General features: G+C 27.1%; 3 protein-coding genes across 3 annotated transcripts; 2 read left to right on the top strand and 1 right to left on the bottom strand.

Annotated features, from left to right (window-relative positions):
* Nucleotides 1–81: 81 nt before the first annotated feature.
* Nucleotides 82–8,465, top strand: LOC409371 (intraflagellar transport protein 172 homolog). The gene is made up of 14 exons (XM_006559432.3): nucleotides 82–318; nucleotides 532–675; nucleotides 743–855; nucleotides 942–1,127; nucleotides 1,416–1,829; nucleotides 1,949–2,578; nucleotides 3,385–3,831; nucleotides 3,946–4,681; nucleotides 4,755–5,315; nucleotides 5,403–5,846; nucleotides 5,909–6,232; nucleotides 6,313–6,729; nucleotides 6,936–7,550; nucleotides 7,622–8,465. The coding sequence occupies exons 1-14, from the start codon at nucleotides 280–282 to the stop codon at nucleotides 7,757–7,759; spliced, it is 5,208 nt and encodes a 1,735-aa protein (XP_006559495.3). The 5' UTR covers nucleotides 82–279; the 3' UTR covers nucleotides 7,760–8,465.
* A 1,553-nt stretch (nucleotides 8,466–10,018) lies between these two features.
* LOC409370 (brefeldin A-inhibited guanine nucleotide-exchange protein 1) lies at nucleotides 10,019–17,290 on the bottom strand. The gene is made up of 13 exons (XM_003249467.4): nucleotides 17,173–17,290; nucleotides 15,923–16,422; nucleotides 15,446–15,843; nucleotides 14,928–15,332; nucleotides 14,494–14,850; nucleotides 14,008–14,319; nucleotides 13,694–13,935; nucleotides 13,333–13,613; nucleotides 12,808–13,138; nucleotides 12,022–12,618; nucleotides 11,730–11,950; nucleotides 11,462–11,665; nucleotides 10,019–11,174 (listed from the first exon to the last, which is right to left on the bottom strand). The coding sequence occupies exons 1-13, from the start codon at nucleotides 17,288–17,290 to the stop codon at nucleotides 10,047–10,049; spliced, it is 5,094 nt and encodes a 1,697-aa protein (XP_003249515.1). The 3' UTR covers nucleotides 10,019–10,046.
* Nucleotides 17,291–18,856: 1,566 nt separating this feature from the next.
* On the top strand, nucleotides 18,857–21,201 carry LOC409369 (brain protein I3). Its single transcript, XM_392884.7, has 3 exons — nucleotides 18,857–19,130; nucleotides 19,702–19,901; nucleotides 20,155–21,201. The coding sequence occupies exons 1-3, from the start codon at nucleotides 19,061–19,063 to the stop codon at nucleotides 20,284–20,286; spliced, it is 402 nt and encodes a 133-aa protein (XP_392884.1). The 5' UTR covers nucleotides 18,857–19,060; the 3' UTR covers nucleotides 20,287–21,201.
* The last annotated feature ends 89 nt before the right edge of the window (nucleotides 21,202–21,290 follow it).

Below are 21,290 nucleotides of genomic sequence, written 5' to 3'. Positions count from 1 at the left end.
AAAAATTAAGTATTCAATAATTTTAGATATTCAAATCAATTTTGAAAATATTCCTCTAATAATAAATAACTTTTCATTAATTTTTTTGATTTTCATCATTTATAAAGGTGTATTCAAATTGTTGCTAAGCAACTCAAGTGTACACAAATCACCTCATATGGTTCTATAGTGAAATTATAGAAGCTTACGTTACTCGAAATGTAGCAATATGATTACAAATCTAAATAATTTTGAATATTTTTAATAATAAGTTGATATTAGTGATCATTGAATATCGTAATGTTACTTAAATATTTGGGCAATGTTATGCCCCAACAGGTGAGTACAATTCTTAATTTGAAAAAAAAAATTGATCAATGTGTTGTCAATAATGATCAATATACAATACAAATTGTTATAATTATTATAAAAATATATTTTAAAAATATAAAATACATTCTAACGAGATAATACAATATTATTAATGAATTAAATCGATATAAAATAATAATAAGAATAAAAATATATAGTTTATTTTATAAAATAAAATAGGATAGCGAAAATCGAGTAGTGAGTATAGTTTGGTCACCAAATAATTTAAAACTTGCTATCGCTTCCTCTGATCGTTCTATATATCTCTTTGATGAGAATTGTGTAAAACGAGATAGATTTTCCACAAAACCTATTGATTCAAAGGTATGTATGATAAAAGAAAAGTTTTTTGAAATAAATCCTTTGTAAAGAATTATTAATTTTTTCTCAGTTTGGTAAAAAAAGTTACGTGATCAAAAGTATTGCGTTTTCCCCAGACTCGACAAAAATAGCAGTAGGTCAAACTGATTGTATAATTTATGTATACAAAATTGGAGAACAATGGTACGTAATAAAAAAAAAATTAAATTTTTTAATCTTTGAAAATATATTCTGTGTATTTTAAATTTAAATTTAATGTTATTTTACAGGGGAGAAAAGAAAGTAATTTGCAACAAATTTCGTCAAAGTTCTCCAGTAACTTGTTTAATTTGGTTAATTGAAGGACCAATTATTGTTGGTTTGGTAGATGGTAAGGTTCGCGTAGCATTGGTGAAGTCTCAAAAAGCTCAAACACTTTATACGGCTGATTCGACAACAATTGCATTGGTTTCAAAGTAATTTATCTTTTTTGTGTTTATATTTGTAAAAAATGATATGATATAAAATAAAAATTTTCTTTCATGATGTTACTGCTTTAAAATTGTGCCAACATTCTGAACATTCTATTTATTTTTTATTATATTCTATTAAAAACAAAAATTAATTTGATGATGACATTTAATTTGATATCTTGAGATATCTTATAAAAATTTTTTCAAAAACCTAATTTAATGTATATATTTAATATATCTTTCATAAATCTGATGAAATCATTATGCATAAATATTTTCTTTCTATTTTAGTATACGAGGAACTGCTTTCCTATCAAGTCACGCTGATGGTAGTATTATAAAATATAATTTAACCGATGATGGAAATCATGAACCTTCTGGACGTATTTGTACTCATACTGTACCAGCATATGCATTAGCTTGGACTCAGTCTCATATTCTGGCTGCAGGATGTGATAGACGTGTAATATTTTATGATACTCGTGGTAAAATAGTAAAAACTTTTGATTATAGTCGCGAAAACGAGAAAGAAATTGCAGTGGCTTGCTGCAGTCCTAGTGGACAGAGTATTGCTATCGGTTCTTGGGATAAAATACGAATTTTGGATTGGAGTCCTCGACGTTCAATCTGGGAGGAGGCTAATACGAGATCATTGCCTAATTTTTATACTGTCACAGCAATATCTTGGCGTCGTGATGGTTCCAGGTTTGCTTGCAATTAACTTATAATCTGTTTTTAAAATACTAGAGATTTTTTGAAAATTTTTATGAATTATTCATATTTTATTTAAAATCTATTAAAAATTTTTGTTATTATTCTTTTAGATTACTCATAGGTAGTCTTTGTGGAGCCGTAGAACAATTCGAAACAGTATTGAAAAGAACAGTAATCAGAGGAAGTCACGAAGTAGCTTATGTTGGACCTAGTCAAGTGATTATTCGTCCATTAAATGAGGGCAATCGACCTGTGATCATTAGATCACAAACAGGATATGAAATAGAAGATGTCAAAGTTTTAGGAAGGAGTGACAATAACGTGGTAGCTCGTACAAGTAGAACTCTACTTCTTGCTGATATTGAATTTAATCTCATCAGTGAAATTCCTTGGGAAGAAAAAACTAATACCGAAAAATTTTTTTTTGAATATCCAAGAGTATGCTTAATCTTCTGTTCAGGAGAATTAACCATTGTTGAATATGGAAATAACGAAGCTTTAGGCTCAGTAAGAACAGAAGCAATTAATCCTCACGTAGTTAGTGTAAGGATTAACGAAAGACAAATTGCTGGAACACCAGACATCAAAAGACTTGCTTATTTGCTGGATTCTAGAACTGTTCGAATAATGGATTTGATAACTGGACTCACTGTTGCAATGATTTCTCACGATGTGCGTGTAGATTGGTTGGAACTGAGTGAAACAGGTCATAGATTATTATCTAGAGATAAAAGAGCCAGGTAATAACTTTTCCCTAAAATATTTTTATTTTTTAACTTCAAAGTTAAAAATTTTACCTATATTATTATAGATTTAAGATATATAAAAATTAAATTGAATAGATTTTGTTAAGATATTTAATAAGAGAAGACAAAGAAGACAATAAAACTCATCAAATATCAAAATCTTTTCTTAACCACATAAATTTTGTCTATATATATATATATATATATTTATATTTTATTTGACACTTTAGAGATGATGCTCATTTCATTTTTAATTAATTTTTTTCATTATATATTTTATTATACATTTTCTTTATTTCTTTACACTTGCTTTTGGCGCGTAATTACAAACGAGATACGAATATTTTGATACTTCAAATGTTATCGAAGATATTCAAAAATTCAATAAAAAATCATATCAAATTAAATAGTTAAAAATTGTTGATATAAAGAAATTCGAAATATATCATGAATTTTTTACCTTCTATAATTTTTTATCGATGTAAAGCGTATATTAGTGCAGGAAAAAATCATTTCCAACAATTCTTTTAAATTTAAATTTTAAATTTCTAAATTTTTATTATAATCAAAAAATGTGTTATCTCAAAAAGAAAGTTTTCAAACTTATATTTAATTAATATATATTATTAAAACATCTTTATATTATTATTTATAAATAATAAAATATAATATTAAAGTTAGATTATTTTTTATATTAGAGATATCTTGGGATATCTTGAATAACTAATATTTATATATATTTTAAAAATAATTTCTTCTAACTATGTAATTCTTAATTTTCTTATGATCTTCTTCTATAGATTATGGCTCAGTAACGAGTTAGGTGGAAAAACTTTATTGCTAACTGGAGTCAGTTTTGCTTCCTGGGTGCTAGGTAGTGATGTAGTAGTGGCTCAAACTGGACAAACCTTGGCAGTTTGGTACAATGTCGATGCTCCCGAAGTAGCTACTTTAATTCCTGTTCGTGGTGATGCTATAGATGTTGTTAGAGAAGATGGAAGAACTTCTATCACAGTAGAAGAACTTGGAGGCAAAGTAGCCTACTTGCTAGATGAATCATTAATAGAATTTGGAACAGCATTACATGACAATGATTTTGGTAAAGCATTATTATTTCTAGAGGATTTAGCTGATAGACCCCAAGCAGAAGCCATGTGGGAAAATGTAGCTAGAAATGCAATGGCTGCCAGACAGCTATTAATAGCTGCTAGGTGTTATGCTGCTCTTGGAGATGTAGCCTGTTCTAGGTACATATATTTTATATTTTACTTGTTGATTATGTTTTTATTGCTTTATATTTTAACTTATAATTTTATTTTAAATTTATTTTATATTATAATACTAAGTTATTGCTTTTTCAGATTTCTAAAAAATATAATAGAAATTGGTGAAAAATATAGTGTAGAGACTGGACATGATCCACTTTCAAATTCAGATTGTTGGGCAAAACTTGCAATTCTAAATGGTGAATTAAAAACTGCAGAAGCAATTTATTTAGAACAAAATGAATTAAACCAAGCTTTGGATATGTATCAAAAATATTGGCATTGGGAAGATGCGCTAATTTTGGCACAAAACAGAGGATGGTCAGGTCTCCAGGAACTTAGAGATAAACATTTGACTTGGTTACTTGAAAGTGGTCAGACAGCTAGAGCTGCTGCTATCTTAGAATCCACTAATCCTCGACGAGCAGTCAAATTATATTTAGATGCTCGTCGACCTGGTCGAGCAGCTCGACTTGCCCTGGCCAATGACGAGTTACTGGAAGATAGATCGATTGTTAATGAAATTTTGAAAGTTTTAAAAATAACAGATTTAATGGAATTAGCTGGAGAATTATTAGAGAAAATTTCGGAACCTTTGGAAGCTATTAAGTGCTACTCCCAAGCTGGTGTATTTGCAAGAGCATTAGAACTGTCCAGGAAAGTGGATCCCACATCTGTGGTTGAACTTGAACGAGATTGGGGCAAACATTTGGTTTCTGCTGGTCACTATGATGCAGCTATTAATCATTTCATAGAAGCAGGAGAAACTGCTTTAGCTCTAGATGCTGCTATCAATGCACGACAATGGAGAAAAGGTCTACAGATTATGCAGGTAAATATTTCTTTAACTTTCTCCATTTTTATAAAATTAAAAATAAATATTTTTATTAAATATTTCTTTGAAGGTAATTGAGGATGATGATCCTGCAATAAAGAAACAGTGTGAAAAATTGGCCGAATATTTCGCTTCTATAGGCGAAAAAAACTTAGCAGAAAAACTCTTTATTCGTTCTGGAGATATCAAACGTGCAGTAGATGTTCACATACAAAATGGTAACTGGAATCGTGCCCATGAAGTGGCATTGGAGTACATGACTTCTGAGGAAGCAAATGAAATCTTGACTAAACACGCTATAGCTCTTTGCGAAGCAGGAGATCTTAAGCATGCTGAAGATCTATATCTTGCTATTGGTAAATATGACTCAGCTATAGCAATGTATAGGAAAGCTGGTCGTCGTGCAGATATGATTAGATTGGTAGGAAAATACAGACCAGATCTTCTAGAGACAACTCATATACACTTAGCTAAAGAATTAAATGATTCTGGCAAACCTCGAGAAGCAGAGGAGCATTATCTTGCAGCTGGTGATTGGAAAGGTGCAGTGGCTGCTTTTAGATCAGCTAATATGTGGGAAGATGCTCTTCGTGTGGCAAAACAAAATGCTGGAAACAATGCAGCCCAACAGGTCTTAATTATTATTTTTCTTCATTTCAATCAAAATTTACACTATCAATATACAAAATATACATTAAAATCTCATATTTTTTTGTAGGTTGCCTTAATATGGGCACGTACACTTACACCCGAATTAGCTGCAAGATTATTAATGCAATTGAATTATTTAGATGAATGTTTACAATTAGCTTGCGAAACTGATCTGTTTGATTGGGCTTTGGAGATTATTAAATATGGAAATACTGATCAAAAGAAAGAAGTTCACTATAGATACGCTATGGCATTAGAAGATGCAGGTCGCTTCTCTGAGGCAGAAAAAGAATTCATCAAAGCTGAAAGAACTATGGAAGCTGTTCAAATGTATATTCATACTCGAGATTGGGAAGCAGCTGAAGATGTAGCACAATCAATCAATCAAGAAGCCGTTGTTCAAGTCCTTATTGCTAGAGCTAATGAGGCAGCTGAAGCACAGGACTATTCTTTAGCTGAGACTTTGCTTTTGAGAGCACATAAACCTGAAATGATTATCGAACATTATAAGGTAAATATTTAAAAATACATTATACATTGATTTATTTTTTAAATATTTTTTAAATGTTACAGAAAGCAGGAATGTGGTCTGAGGCATTACGAGTTTGCAGAGAATATTTACCTAGTCAAGAAGCAAATCTTCGACGTGAATTAGGTCAAAAAAGTGCTTCTCTTGCAGGTGCAAACGCGTTTGAAGAGGCTAGAAAATGGTTAGAAGTCGGTGAAGTGAAGGCTGCTCTAGATATCTTGATTTTGGATCCTCAAGCACCTAGATCGTCTCTCATCAAAGCTGCTGATATTTTACTTCATCAAGCTGATCCAGAAACTGCTGCTCAAGTCGGTGGAGATCTTGGTTCACGATTATTTTCTATTGGAGAATATGCTATTGCTGCCCAGGTTACTATCTTATCATTAAATATCTGTTGTAATGAAAAGTGATTTAATTTTATTTTTATTCTCTGATATCACTTTTTTAGGTATTCTTACAAGCAGATAGATTAAAAGATGCCATTGATGCATTAGCTTCAATTGGAGAATGGGAAAAAGCTAAACGAATTGTGAATGAATTGGCACCAAATATAGAACCTTATCTCGAAGAAAAGTATAAGGAAGCAATGCTTAGAGATGGACAAATAGATAAACTCGTGGAAATAGATGTAGATGCTGGACTTGAAATATTGGCTAACAAAGGTCATTGGAATCAAGTATTTGAAACTGCAAACATTCAAGGAACTCAAATTTTACATAAATATGTGGCACAAAGAGCAGTGCAACTTCTGAAAGGAAATACTCCATTAGAAGCTTTACAATTGTATGTTAAATATGGAACTCCTCCCATTCAACAAAATTTTAATTTGTATCTGCAATTATCAGAAAGTGTCTTAAATTCAGAAGTAAGTATAGCAGATTAATATTAATATATTGATTAATAAATTTAAAAAATAATAAGAAAATTGCTTATTTAAATTTATTAAATTTCATTTTTTACATTGAAATCAATCTCATTCCTTCCTTTTATTCAATTATATTCCATTAAATTTAATTAAAAAATGGTACTTATAAAATATATATTATTATATTACTATATATTATATTTTAGGCATATTATGAATATAGATACTTAGCTCTCTTGAGAACTGTTCTTTTAAACCTTTGGAACAATCTAAAATCATTAGAATCTGGTTTAAAATTTAAATTTAAGAAATTACTTGAAGTTACACATTATTCAGCAGTAAAATGTGGTTGCAATGATTATCCTGTACTTTCTGAACTGGTTTTAAAAACCTCCATTACTTTATTAAGATATACTGATGTTCTTCTGGCTGACAGAGCTTACTATGAAGCTGGAATTGAAGCACGAGCAGTTGGAAAAAACAGTGAGGCTTTCGTTTTTCTGAATCACTTCCTGGATTTGGAGGAATGCATTGAAGAAGGTGATAGTACTGTATTAGATGTTGATGATTTGGCTGTAACAGATTTTCCAATGGAGGTTCCTTTGCCAGAAACATTAAGTTTAACAACAGAACAAAGAGAAGAAGTTCGTGAATGGGTTCTTGCTGTATCTATGGATCAGAAAATAGAACAGATTCTCCCTACAGATCATAGAGGAGTATATGTAGGATCATTAAGTGCTCATTCTATTGGTTCTACAAATCTTCAAGGTTGTATATTGACTGGTTATCCTATTCGAGGCCCAATAATTAGGTTTTCAGAGGTATTTTTTAAATTCTATTTTTTAAATCATTTTTAATTTTATTTTAAGTATAATAATTATTTTTTGTTAAGGGCGAGCATGTGGCAGATCGTGATGATTGGACAAAATTGATTAATACTGCGCGTCAAGCTCCCCAAGATTCAAATCTTAATGATATTTTAGCTTTTATTCAAGAATGGTTTGGAACAATTTCAAATTATTCGTTTTGAAGATTTATTATTTAGAATTATTATTTATTCAATTCTTATGATATTAAATTAGAAATCAAATTGCTGAAACATAAATTTTAATGTAAATATGAATACATTAAGAATATTTTAGTTCCATGTACATACATAAAATATATTTCACAATCTATATAGTGATTTTTTCAAAACAAAGTAATACAGGAACAAATAGATTTCCTTGTTTCTCTAGAATTTATTTAAATAAAGCTATATTATGTAAATAATTAATCTAACTTAAACATAAATTGTATGCAATGTGAATATACATGCAATGTGCATCCACGGAATTTCTCATGTGTATCGTAGATTAAATTTATATATAATCTTGCAAGTTATCAGAATAATTATCACTCGTTGTTTGAATATCTATCCACAATGGATATTTATATTTATATGACTACTCAGTGATGACTATGCGCATATTGCATTTTATACACAACATTTTATATTTCGAAAATAGTAGTACAAGCTAGAAATGAGAAACTTCATAATATTAAATATGTGTATAAATTTTATGAGATATTTTTTAATTCTTTTTTATATGTTGTTTTTTTTAACTTCTTTGAAATCTTTGATTTTTTTTTATATTTTATTTGTATTATTTATATACTTATTTTGATAACAAAGTATGATATATGTGATAGAGTGTAAAATATAATAAAAAAAAAAAAAAAAATAGCAAATAAAATCTTGGAAAAAATTAATAAAAATTAAATGAATTTTAAACATATAGAAAAATTGAAATTTTAATTGTTTTAAAATTTTATAATAGAGTATCTTTTTTTTTAATATTTTAATACATAATAATTATTTTTTACATTTATTGTGACATAAAATAAAAGAACATGTACACTTTATTTTTAATTAAGTATCTGCCATTTCTTGCTTATACCATCATTTCCTAAGTATTTTATATAAACATATGGAAAGTGTCTATAGAAATGTACTATAAAGATTTCTAAGTCAAAAACAAGATCTATTAAAAATTCTACTTAACATCATAGAGTCAACATACTTAGGAATTATAAAGTTACTAATCAATGCTATAAAAATATTGAAAATTATCTTATTTTTCACTCAGTAATCTATTTTTTTATTATAATATAATATACTTCAAGAGACACTTTGTATATATTAATAATAATTAAATATATAAAATATTTGATAAATATTGCATTTCCTGTATTTCCCAATACTACTTTTTTTTCTTATTCATTTCATATTAAATATACCAAATTTCTTATTCAAAACATATATTACGTTTTCATAATTTTAAATAAATTTTATTCTTTTATTTACATCCGAGAATTATTATTATATATTCTGTTTAAATAATTTATATTTAAAAATGTCTCTTGTTAATTTTCATTTATAATTAAATAAAATAGAAATCCCATAAAATTTCATTAAAACAATATTTAAGATTTTTCAATTTGAATTTGAATATAAAAAAAAAAATATATTTGAATATAAATCTATTATTATTATCTTCTTTAAATTGTATATTTTATCAAGTCCAGAAAACATCTTATTTATTAAATATATGTATTAATTGGACTATATATAACTCTTCACTTTAAATCCTCTTTTTTTATAAAAATGAAGAATATGTTAAATATAAAGAAAGTTCTAAACATATACAATACATACATATTATGCTTTTTCCTAAGATTTTACTAAAATTCATTTTGTTCGACATGTTATTTATGTTTATTCTTAAACGTATGTTTATTCTTATCGAACAAGATCCATATTTAATAATTTTTCTTTTATTTCTCAAGATAAAATATTTTAAATGAACCGTTTCTTTTTTGTTCTAATTCAAATTACAATACATAGGAGAAACTCTTGCAAGAAAAATAGTTATTTTCAAATTAAAAAAAAAAAAAAAACAATATATATATATATAAATTATTAAAAAATTTTAAAATAGTTAAATTAATTTTGACTTTCCACTTTATGAAAAAAAAACCTAAATAAATGCTATTAACTTTTACATGCATAGTATTTTTTCATCATCAAGTATATTTATTTTAGATTTTTTTCTTCAAAATAAAAATCTAAAATCAATCTGATCAAAAATTTTATATTCTACTCATCATTTCCTTTATATAAACAAATAAATAATTTAAATTTGACTTAATTATAAAAACTTTTCATGTTCATTCAAAAAAAGTCAGTTTCAAGTTGCAAAATTCTCTCCTATCACTTTTAAGGTGATCTCAAAGATTATATAATCGCTTATTTCACAACGATTTTATTGTAATAATTACTGCTGTGTGATCCTGAATACTGGACCAATTCTTAAGAAAAATCTTCGGAGCACAGACCTTAATTCTGGTTTGAGATCAAAGCACATAACTTCACAAAGTAAGGGATAACAGCTGGATGCATGAACAGCAAATCGATTGTCATTCATCTTTAAGATCCTTGTCAGAAGTAACAAAAGTATTGGAGTCCAGGCATCTCTATGAGCTTCAGTAGAAAGTGTCAAGAAATATTGTAATGCTTCACAGGCTACCTCGACGAGTCTTGTTTCCACTTTGCTCCAATCAACTCTATGAGCTTCGTCACTATACATTTTGAAGAGAATTCTTAATGCACATGCTAAAGATTGTGTTTCTTGTTTAAGCAAATTCGGTTTGATATTATCCCGGAAACCAGCCTTCCATAACACATTCCATTGCTCATGATTAGAATTAAAGCTCTTTGCAAATCTATGGGACTTCAATAAACATTCAACTAATTGTAATAAGTGCATTGTAGTCAGAGCACAATACATGCCCTGTTCCTCCTTTTGTTGATCTGCACCAGCCCTTGCACCCAATTCAGAAGACTTTCCATTAAACATATCTGCTTGTGCTAACGCTAAGTTCTCTTGATCCTCTTTCCGCGATGTGGCTGGATAAAATACAATGTTGTCTATAGTCTGAATTAATTCTAATTGCACGACACACTTTATTAATAATGCGGAAAAAATTTTGTTCTTTACAGTCTCGCCATTTGTTAAACTTTGAGAACTGTTACTTCTTTTAAGGATTCCTATATGACTATCTGCTTCTCCTGTGATTACATCTAAGTCAGATTCTTTATTAGGTGATTGGGGTTTCCAGGTGAGTAAAGCAGATGGCAGAGTACTTTGAAAAATGTCCAGAACACAACTGCAAGTTTTTTCCCACGTTTGTTCATCAAACTTTATACCATTGCTAATCACTAAATTTTCTAAGCAGTTGGTTCCAGAACGTGCCAGCTGTTCATTGTCTTGTTGTACACACCAAAGTAGCTGAGAATATAACTGCTCTAGGAGAAGAGGTCCCAAAATATCGTAAAATTGTGAAAATACATCGACGATTGCATATAGAGCGTGATTGCACGTTGTTGTCATCCATTCTGCTTTCTGAAATATTAGCATAAATTTATATTACTTATAAAAATTTTTGTATTATTAATTTGAATTGTATAGAATATATGATGTTCATGATTAATCTTGATTGCATTAAAATATTTTTGTCCAATTTCCAAAGATACTTACAAGAAAACATACCCAGATGTGAACGATTACGAATAAAAGAAAAAATCAAATACTTTTTCGAAAAATATAATATTTGTAAAAATTAATCAATCAATATCGGTATTAAATAAGTATAATACAGTAATTTAAAACAAATACATTTTTTTATCTACCTCTGTATGCTGCTCAGGAAGTTTCATATTATCAAAGATTCTAAATAAAACTTGGAATAGATCTTTCCACCAATGAGGTTTGAAAGAAGCTCCATGTGTTTTCACAACATCGAAAAGAACAGTTAATGCACGTGTTCGAACGTCTAATTTACATCTGCTTACTATACATGATAATTCAAATAACAATGGGAACCACCCTCTAACCTAAAAAAAGATTTCTCAATTTGTAAATTTTTCATTAAATTTGATATGTATAAAGGATCTTTACCCAAGCTCTGTCTTCTTCGGATACCATGCCACTATCATCCATCATGCCCTCTGCAAAGAGATTCGGATTGGCATCAATATATGATGCACAAGAACGTATCAATCTTATAGCTTCCATGCTTGTTTCTGGAAAGGAAGCATTACAAGCAAATTCACTGAGGCACTTTACAGCATCTTGGAAAGAATCAACCATAATACTAAAGTCTTCAGCATATAACTCATCTGAAAATATATATTATATATGTTATTTTATAGAATATCAATTAAAATTATTTTGAATATCAGAAACTTACTTATAATTTTTCCAGTCATAGAAAACGCAAGCTCCACTACAGCTTCATCTCTATCACTAGCTGCATGATGAAATACACTGAATATATTTTTCCATCCCGATCGAATGTTAGGAGCCTGTGAATGCACAATTTGTGCAACACAACGAACTACCATATCCCGTATTACCGGGGAACGGTTCTTCTTCATAATATGCTCAAATGGCCTAAGAAAATCCTTTTGAAATCGGAAATTAGCGAATTCTCCTTTTTCAATGAATTTGGTTGCAAGTTGTCTTAAAGAATCAACTGCAAAGAAGGCAATATCCTGACGAGGACTACAGCCAACCCTATCAAAATGATCTCCTATCACTTGCCAAATTCTAGACCACTGGAGTCTAATACGTCCCATATTGTAATAAGAAATCTCTACAATCTTGGTTAGAGAAAACATCCTTGGTTGTGTTGGATGAGATAATTCTTCTAAAGAAACTTGACAGAGAGCTTTTACAAATTCTACAATAGCATCACCATCTAATCTAGTAGAACCAGTAAATATTCGATCAACAGCAACTACCACACTTTGAGAGCTTGTTTCACCTATAGATTCTTTTACACTGGCTATAAAAAATAAGATAAATATATTATATATATAACATATTTTTGTTCAATAAATATAAATCAAATAACAAAATTAATAAACATAATAAGATTTTTTTATGAAAAAAAACTCTAATTGAAAATTAAAAATTTTTATTAAATATAAATAAAATTCGAAAAAATATCATAAATAGTCAAAGATATACTTACGATCTAACGAACTGAGATTCAAATTATTATTTTGGTGAGAATTATTGTGTGTTAAATTGAAATTCACTAATGGTGCTGGGAAATGTGGTTTTGAAGGAGGACCAAGAAGCTGTGGTCTAACTCCAGTGCCAATCAATTGAGCAAGCTCAAGTTGAGAGATGCACTTTACAACATCCAACCAAGAACTACCAAGATAATTGCCATCAGTGTGAGCAACAGTAATTAAAGTTTTAATTGTGTCAATATTCTTTGCTTTCATTTCAGTGATTGGTGAATTTGCAGTCAATAAGGTGAACCGTGCTAAAGCTTGCACATATGCGTCCCGTTCTAACTATAATTGAAAAATAAAAATATATTTAAAACAATGTTTAACTTATTTAAAATCAAATATAAAATATATGAAATATATTATTATGATACAATTTTATAATAAAATTCCATGAAAAATTAATAAATTAATTAAAATTGTAACATAAAATTGAACTAGTAAATTTAAAATTTCATTGAAATTATATAAATATTTACCGTCATATGAAATATGCAAGCGATGCGTATTGCACATCTAATACCATCTAGACAAAGGGAGGCAATTTCTGGATCATCACAGTCTTGAAGGCCAACACTGAATGCAGCTAAAAATGGCGTCCATGCAATTTTGAACATCGGTCGAACATGTTCTAAGTGTTTAGCCGTAGTGAATGGTGCTTGGACATGACTAACAGATTCCATTAAATTTTTGGCTGCTGTTGAAATTACTTCCATTTCCATATTCCATAGAAGTCGTCGCTTCTTTTCGCTAGATATTACTAAATAATATTAAACATTAATTTTAATATTATGTATGATATATATAATAATTTTTTTAATTTAAAAGATTTTTATGTACCTTGTTTACCAGGTCGATTAGGATTGGATTTCATTTTAATTTCATTACCCGCAATCTCATCATAAATTTTCGATAAATATTCTTCAGGCAAATCTTCATTGTCACTAATACGTCGATTTAGTTTTATGTATTGTTCTTTTGTCATTTTATTTTTTACTTGAGGTGAATGAAGATCGGTAGTTAGCATAATAATTGAAAAACCCAATACATATGCAGTATCCGCGCTTGTAAATAATCCATTACTAAAAATATTAAAAAAAAAAAAAGATGATTAAACATTGTAAATAATAGATGAAAATTTAATAGATACTTACTTTGGATTACATTCGCAATATCTGCTAGCAAACTTTTCCATTAAGCGATCAATCTTCTGCGCTTCACCAGGTAATCGGAAACCCTCGAGAAAATATCTGAGGGCTGTAACTAAATCGCGATCGGCAAAATTCATTTGATCAATATAACTGTACATTACCTGATTATGATTATGATCGCCAAGAAAGTCGCCGATCGCGGTCTTATCAAGACGTTCGTCCATATGAAGCCAACGAGCAACATCTTCAGATAAATTACCTAAGAGACCTTGTTCTTGAAGATATTGTACTCCTTTACTTGGCTTTCGATTAAAACTAAAATAAAAATATTAATTTAATCAATAGAATATATGTCTTTTGTCTCTTCTCCTTATAATATTTAAAATTATAATGATTTAAAATATTAAGTAATTTTATATATTTTATTGTAATTTAATAATAATTAATAAATTAAAAAATGTCAAAAAAATAAAAAATTATAATCCGTACATGTCAATTCCAGTCTCCCAGACTTCTTTTTGTTGTTTTTGCACTTCATATTGCTCAGGAGAATCTGGGATCTCTTTATTACCTACTAAACTAGAATTTGCTGAAGAGAGACTGCCAGCACTTCCATAACGAGGAAGTGGAGGTTCCACTGGAGGATCAGGAGGCTCAGATGGAAATTGTTGATCAGCTGGAACACTAGGATTCACATACAAATCTCTGCTCCATTCGACCATACATTTTAAAATTGATACCAAGCATTCAAGACCCCTGATCCGCATTGATTTCTCCTGATTAGGTGAAGCACCTAATTCTAGAGCTTGTCTACCCTGTGCAATCTTTGATAAGTCATTCACAAGTCTATAACAATGAACAAAAAAAAAAAAAATAAATTCAATTTAATTATTTAATGAAATTAAAGATATTTTTTTACAAACCTTTCAAATAGATTCGCAGCTGACAAATCGCAATCATAGTTTACATATATATCTACAACACTCTGTGCGTCCGCACAAATGCGAGTCAAAGCATGAATTACCATCCATTTGTGTTCAAAGGAACTACTGGAAGTCTCGAGAATGTTCATGAAAATTTCTTTAAAAAAAACTTCTATTTGCATCTTTAAGTGCACTTTGAAACGAGCCAGTAGTGCAAGGAACAATGCCAGAGATAACTCAAATACTTCAGGAACAGAAGAGACACCGTTTTTCGACAATGCCACACAGAGATATTGTTTTATGGCTATAACAAACATTTCATTAGAACGCAATACTGGCCCAGCATTTTGTAGTATACCAAGAAGCAATTGTAAGGAAAGAATCTTTGATCTTAATTGATGAGACCTAGAAAGAACATATTATAAAAAATATATTTTAAAAAGAAATTATAAGTTTTTTCGAAAATATTTTTCTATACTAATACTAAAATACCCTGTTAATTAAAACATTTTTCATACTTGGGATCTGGAGTGCCATCAGGAAGTGGTTTCATTGAAAGTTTGCAAAGAGCTCTAAAAACCAAAAAAGCATCTTTTTGCAATACATGCGTGAATTTTGCCCGAACCATATTGTCATTCTCTGCAACAGCTTCATCAGAATTTTCGTCTATAGGCACTTGATCTAAACTGGTTTCTTCTGATGTTATTATAGTTGTATTTGTTGAATCTTCAGGAATAATGGAGTTTACGACATCTTCCAGAATTCCTCGAACTATCAATTGTGGTTCTTGATTATTCTCTATAGATGATTCTTCATGATTCACTGTTTCAGTTTCAATATCACCACCGGAATTACAATTAGTAGAATTCATATTGCTTGTTTCAGATTCTACTTCAGTTCGAACTATTTCTTCCTCCTGGAATATAAGAATCAAAATTGTTTTTATAAAGATTTAAATAATTTTATATTAGTTAATTGTTAATTAATAAACTTACTGCCTGTGTTTCCATACGTGCAAAAATAACATTAATCATTTGAGTGAGTGTAGCTCGAGCAGTAGTTTGATTTACTAGATTCCTTGAAGCCAAGTAAACACTATACACTGTACGTATAGTAAGCAAAACAGTACCTTCATGAACTTCTACATGTTGACTGGTCATTACTGTAAGAAGAGCTTTTATAATCTGCAATTGAACTCCTTCATCTGTTTGTGGCCCCATGAAACATCCGCATATTGTCTCAACAATGCGAACAATCAATAATTTATTTGGCTCTGTAGAATCAGGTATATTTCCTGTAAGATGTCCATATGCAATTAATTTTTGCAAACAATCTAGAGCAGTAACCACAATTCTTGGTGACTTGCTCTGACAAGCCAATTCAAATGGCAGAAAATATTTTTCTGCAGAAATAACATATGAATCGCTGCGTGGTTGTGGCAAAGCAGTTGAGACCTGAGTATTAGAGCCTTCTTTGATCTCATTTCGTAAGTTATCTGAAAAATAAAACAATTTAAATAAATCTTTCAAATAAAACAATTTAAATAAATCTTTCAAATTTACTTGTATGGTTATACTTTCAAAATTTAATTGTATGGTTACTTAAGTAACTTTATATAATAATAAATAAATAAAAATATAACATATATAGAAATATAACAAATATATATTATGACATACATATACATCAAATATTAAAATGTTAAAGTTTAAGAACATTGATATGAATATGAACATGATTATAATTATATATTATTCAAAATTATATATATATGTATATATATATATATATAGTTTTATCTTAAATGTCAAACTAACAAAAAGCTGATGTAATATATATTAATATATATTAAATTAATCCAATTTATATCTTTCTATGAAAACTAAAAAATGCAATTCTATTTAATTTTTAATATCTAAATATTAATTTAATGATTTCAAATCTATTATTTATTAAAATATATAAAGTCATAATATTATATTAAAATATATGATGAATAAAAATATAAAAATATTTATTCATATAAATTATAAAATATATATAATATAATTTATATACAATAATATATTATAATTTTGAATCTAATATAATATACTTATATGCAAGTAAAATTTTATAATGTATTTTATAATTTTTATTTTATTTGTATAAATCTCAAAAAATTCTTTCAAAAAATTCTTTCAAAAAATTATACATATAATATTATTATATAAGAACTTATAGATAAGTTTTACAATGTATTTACCAAGTGCAGTTTCACAGGATTTTCTAAGTTGAGAAAGGTGCGACCGTTTGACATCCCGGTCAGCCAGGATCTTTTCCAAAGCTCTGATAATGAACATTTCTTTAGAGTTATCTCGCATCGTCGCCGAGCCGTGCTGATTCCGCTGCTAGGCTGCCACGGGAGCACACGCGACTCGACGAGAGTCTCGCATCTTTACCACTGTAATTTATATACCGGTTCCTCGTGCATTGTCTTGCACTATCTTTTGAAGGCAGAAGTTGTCTGCGGAGACTGGCAACTTCTGCGACTGTCGATGAAATGTGGATCGATCAGGAGCTTTGAGAACGACAAACAAGAGAGACAATAATACTTCAAACTAATCTCGTCATAGAATGATGTCTCAAATCATTTTTCTATGAAATGTTATAAAATGATGATGAAATTTCAAAAAAATGACAGCAAACTTTCGAAACAACAGAGAAATCACTCAGGACACAGACTAAACGACGAAGGAGAATCATGTGGCGCCCTCAATTTACTAGTTATTTATGATGAAATCCCTAGGATTTAGGAATCTTTAAATCAGTACCGTATATACGTTTCAAATTTTCATGAAATTTCTTAATATTTTCTCTTTTTTTAAAATTTCGATCATTTATGCTTTTTTTTTATTAAAAGTACATTTTTTAATAGTGATTATTTATTTAAAATAATTAAAAAAATTTATAAAAGATAAAATATTATGAACATTATCTTTTATAGACGGTACTAATAGCGATAAATAATAGCGGGAAAATTAAATTTTCATATTTTAAAATATTTCATAATTTTAATTTTGTTATTGATTTATTAAAATAAAACATTTATAATAAAAAACAATTATTCTTTAAAACTTAATTGACTTTATTTTTTTTTTAATAAAAATAATTTTGTAGCGATTACAATAAATATTTAATTGTATTCATCAAATGTACAACTCTATATTTATCTTCAAAAGATTAAAAAAATAATTATATTAAATATGTAATATACAAATTATAAATAATCAAATAATTAAATCATATTTATCAATATTTATAAGCATAAAAAAACTTCATTTTTGTTTAATTGTCCATTTTACTCTTTTTTTTAGTATTCAAGAAATTCTAATTATAAATTAACTAAATAATCGAATATTCAAGTAAATAAATAAATTTTCAAATAAATGATTGGATTAATTAATAATTTTTTAGATAAATTACATAAATTTCGAATTAAATAATTAAACATTTTAAATATAGAAATATTTAAAAGATTAGATCAATGATTATTAAAACAAAATTTTTATTAAACCAATAATAAAAACGAAAATTCTAAACTATTTAGATTATTAATATAATTACACTTAATCTTCATATGAAAACCAAAGAAAAATTTATTTTTTATTTAAATAAATATTAAAGTATGAAAAATTTTTATACTTCACAATTTTTATTAAATTATTTGTAATAAATATAATTCTTAAGTGAAAATTTTCTTGAAAGAAAATTTTGTAAATAAATTACTAATGAAATATTTTATACATACTTACTTAATTATAATAGATGACACATGTTTATCATGCGATTTGAAACACATATTAAATTAAAACAATTATATATATATATATATATAACATGACGTCATAACCTATCAACCAATAAAACTTTGTTTTCTAATTGAAGAATAAAAGAGAAATCTTAATCTTACAGTATTTGATAGATTCTTCCAAACGGAAATATCGATGCATTATTTATTTTGGAGTCGCGTCATAAGATTTGGAAACCATTACGAATGTTAATTGTCAAAAAATCATTATATCAATGTTAATTATTTAATTAAATTGATTATATGAATTGCTAATAAAAGCAATTAATTTAATTATTAAATAATGGAAAAACAACCGTTAAATCCAAAAGATGATAAACCTCCGTCTTACTCAGCGGCAACTGCACCAAAAGGTAAATGATAAAGTTCTAATATTATTGTTTTATATAATTTTTTGCATTTAAAAATTACTTTTAATTAATATTTAATTTGATTATATTTAAGTTACAAATGTTTAAATTAGGAATAATTTCATAATAATTTTTATTTCCTATATTTATTATTGATTATTATGAAAAATGTTTATGAAATTTTTAAAACATGAGTAATAAAATTCTTTTATAATTAGCATATTAAAATCTTGAAAAGTAATTAAAAAATACTAAATATATAAATCTATGTTATTAATATATATATTGAAATATTATAAGTAAAACTATAAAAAATTAGTTATATTTAGTTTCTATTATTAATTTTATTTTAAATAAATAATTTTTTATTTATCATATAACTTATTTTTTATATTTCAAATAAATTATCTAAATTGATTAGATAATGATATCTACAAAAGAATAAATTAATTTTCAATATATCTTATTGTATAATTAATAATAAATAATGATTTATTTTATAAAGAAATTATTATTTTTTTAAAAAATTGTTTTTAAAAACATTAAAAATTAATATGGAACATATTTTACACAGTAAATTGTTCATGGCAACCACCACCAGGTTACAATTCCACACAATGTCAAGAATCTACTTCATGGCCTCCACCTCCAGGATATTATCCTAGTGCCAGTGAAACTAATAGTCATAACTATGTACCTTCTTATGGCTCTACACAATCAACTACAATAATTATGCCAGAAATTATTTTAGTTGGAGGATGTCCTGCATGTAGAGTGAGATTTCTTAATTTTTAATTCTTTAAAATAAGTAAATTTTCTTTTCTTTTGTATTTTTTATTATTTATATAATATTATTATATTATATATTTATTATATTATATTTATTTTAATATTATTTATATATTTTTTTTATTTAAATTTTTAATTATAATATATTTTCATAAACTTCAAAATTTCAATTTTGAAAAAAATCTGTAAAAATCTTAAAAAAAGAATGATTAAACTCAAATTTTAACTTAAAACATAGGTGGGCATTATGGAAGATGATTTTACATGTCTTGGACTACTATGTGCTATTCTATTCTTCCCAGTGGGCATAATTTGTTGTTTGTTATTAAAGACACGACGTTGTTCTAATTGTGGTGCATATTTTGGTTAATGTGTTACTATATTACAGTAACCATTTCTGAAACTAAACATATTATTAATCTAATTTTAATATAATTATGTAGCTAATATAATTATATGATATTGAAAAATAAGAACATAAGCAATTAATTTTTTATTAATATTATATAATTATAATTATCTATGCATTTGCATTATTTGAGGAAAAATAATGCTTCAATCATTCATATAATATACAATAATTGGTTAAATAGAAGTTCATGAAATATTGACATATATACAATTAAGAGATTCTCTATGCATTTAAGACTTTATTAATTTAAGTGACACTTAAAGTGCTGTTTTGTAAATTATACGTAAAAAGTTCTAATAATGTTATATATTATTATAGTATATTTTATAATAATGAATAATGAAATAGTTTATGTTAATATATAAATATGTTATTAGTTTGTAAGAATTGTTATTAAGTGAGAAAAGGAACAATATAAATTAGATGGACTGAACTTTATATTTATAGTATATTTGTAATGATACAAATATATCTAAAACAGATTTCATTGAAATTTTTCTGTACTTACATAAAACTTATATTTAAAGCATTTTGAATTATTTTTTAAAATAATTTATCAAAACTTATATATAATATATTTTATAAAAAATAAATTCAATGAAATTTGTGTTTTTTATTTTTATTACTTATGTTATTGTCTTATAATGACATTTCTTGATATATATATATATGCATTAATTGAATTTTTAAAATACATTTAACATTTGTTAAATGCTAAAATATTTGAATCTCAAAGGAAATGTCAATAGATTTTTTTTCTAAATATAATTAATTTTGTAATATGTGATTGTTATAGAACTTATTAATCACTTATATTATCACATTAATCACTCAATTATATTTTTATAAAATAGAACTATATTTAAAAATGTATTGAAATTATTCTAATATTTACAAGAAATATTTTTATTTATCATTGAAGAAACTTTTGAGGGAAAAAAATAAAAATATTCAAAAAGTTT

The sequence above is a fragment of the Apis mellifera genome, linkage group LG8, assembly GCF_003254395.2.
Source record: "Apis mellifera strain DH4 linkage group LG8, Amel_HAv3.1, whole genome shotgun sequence".
NCBI lineage: Eukaryota > Metazoa > Arthropoda > Insecta > Hymenoptera > Apidae > Apis > Apis mellifera.
Note: the sequence above shows the minus strand (reverse complement) of the source record. Positions and strands in the feature narration are given on the sequence as shown.

Excerpts from the sequence above, each read along its gene's own strand:
- LOC409371 (XM_006559432.3), top strand. The coding sequence starts at position 280 with ATGTTACTTAAATATTTGGGCAATGTTATGCCCCAACAG. Across the intron at positions 676-742 it reads CAAAACCTATTGATTCAAAG|TTTGGTAAAAAAAGTTACGT; the intron begins GTATGTATGATA and ends ATTTTTTCTCAG. Across the intron at positions 3,832-3,945 it reads GGAGATGTAGCCTGTTCTAG|ATTTCTAAAAAATATAATAG; the intron begins GTACATATATTT and ends TTGCTTTTTCAG.
- LOC409370 (XM_003249467.4), bottom strand. The coding sequence starts at position 17,290 with ATGCGAGATAACTCTAAAGAAATGTTCATTATCAGAGCTTTGGAAAAG. Across the intron at positions 13,614-13,693 it reads TAATCGACCTGGTAAACAAG|TAATATCTAGCGAAAAGAAG; the intron begins GTACATAAAAAT and ends AATATTATTTAG. Across the intron at positions 13,139-13,332 it reads CTTGCATATTTCATATGACG|TTAGAACGGGACGCATATGT; the intron begins GTAAATATTTAT and ends TTTCAATTATAG.
- LOC409369 (XM_392884.7), top strand. The coding sequence starts at position 19,061 with ATGGAAAAACAACCGTTAAATCCAAAAGATGATAAACCTCCGTCTTAC. Across the intron at positions 19,131-19,701 it reads AGCGGCAACTGCACCAAAAG|TAAATTGTTCATGGCAACCA; the intron begins GTAAATGATAAA and ends TATTTTACACAG. Across the intron at positions 19,902-20,154 it reads GAGGATGTCCTGCATGTAGA|GTGGGCATTATGGAAGATGA; the intron begins GTGAGATTTCTT and ends CTTAAAACATAG.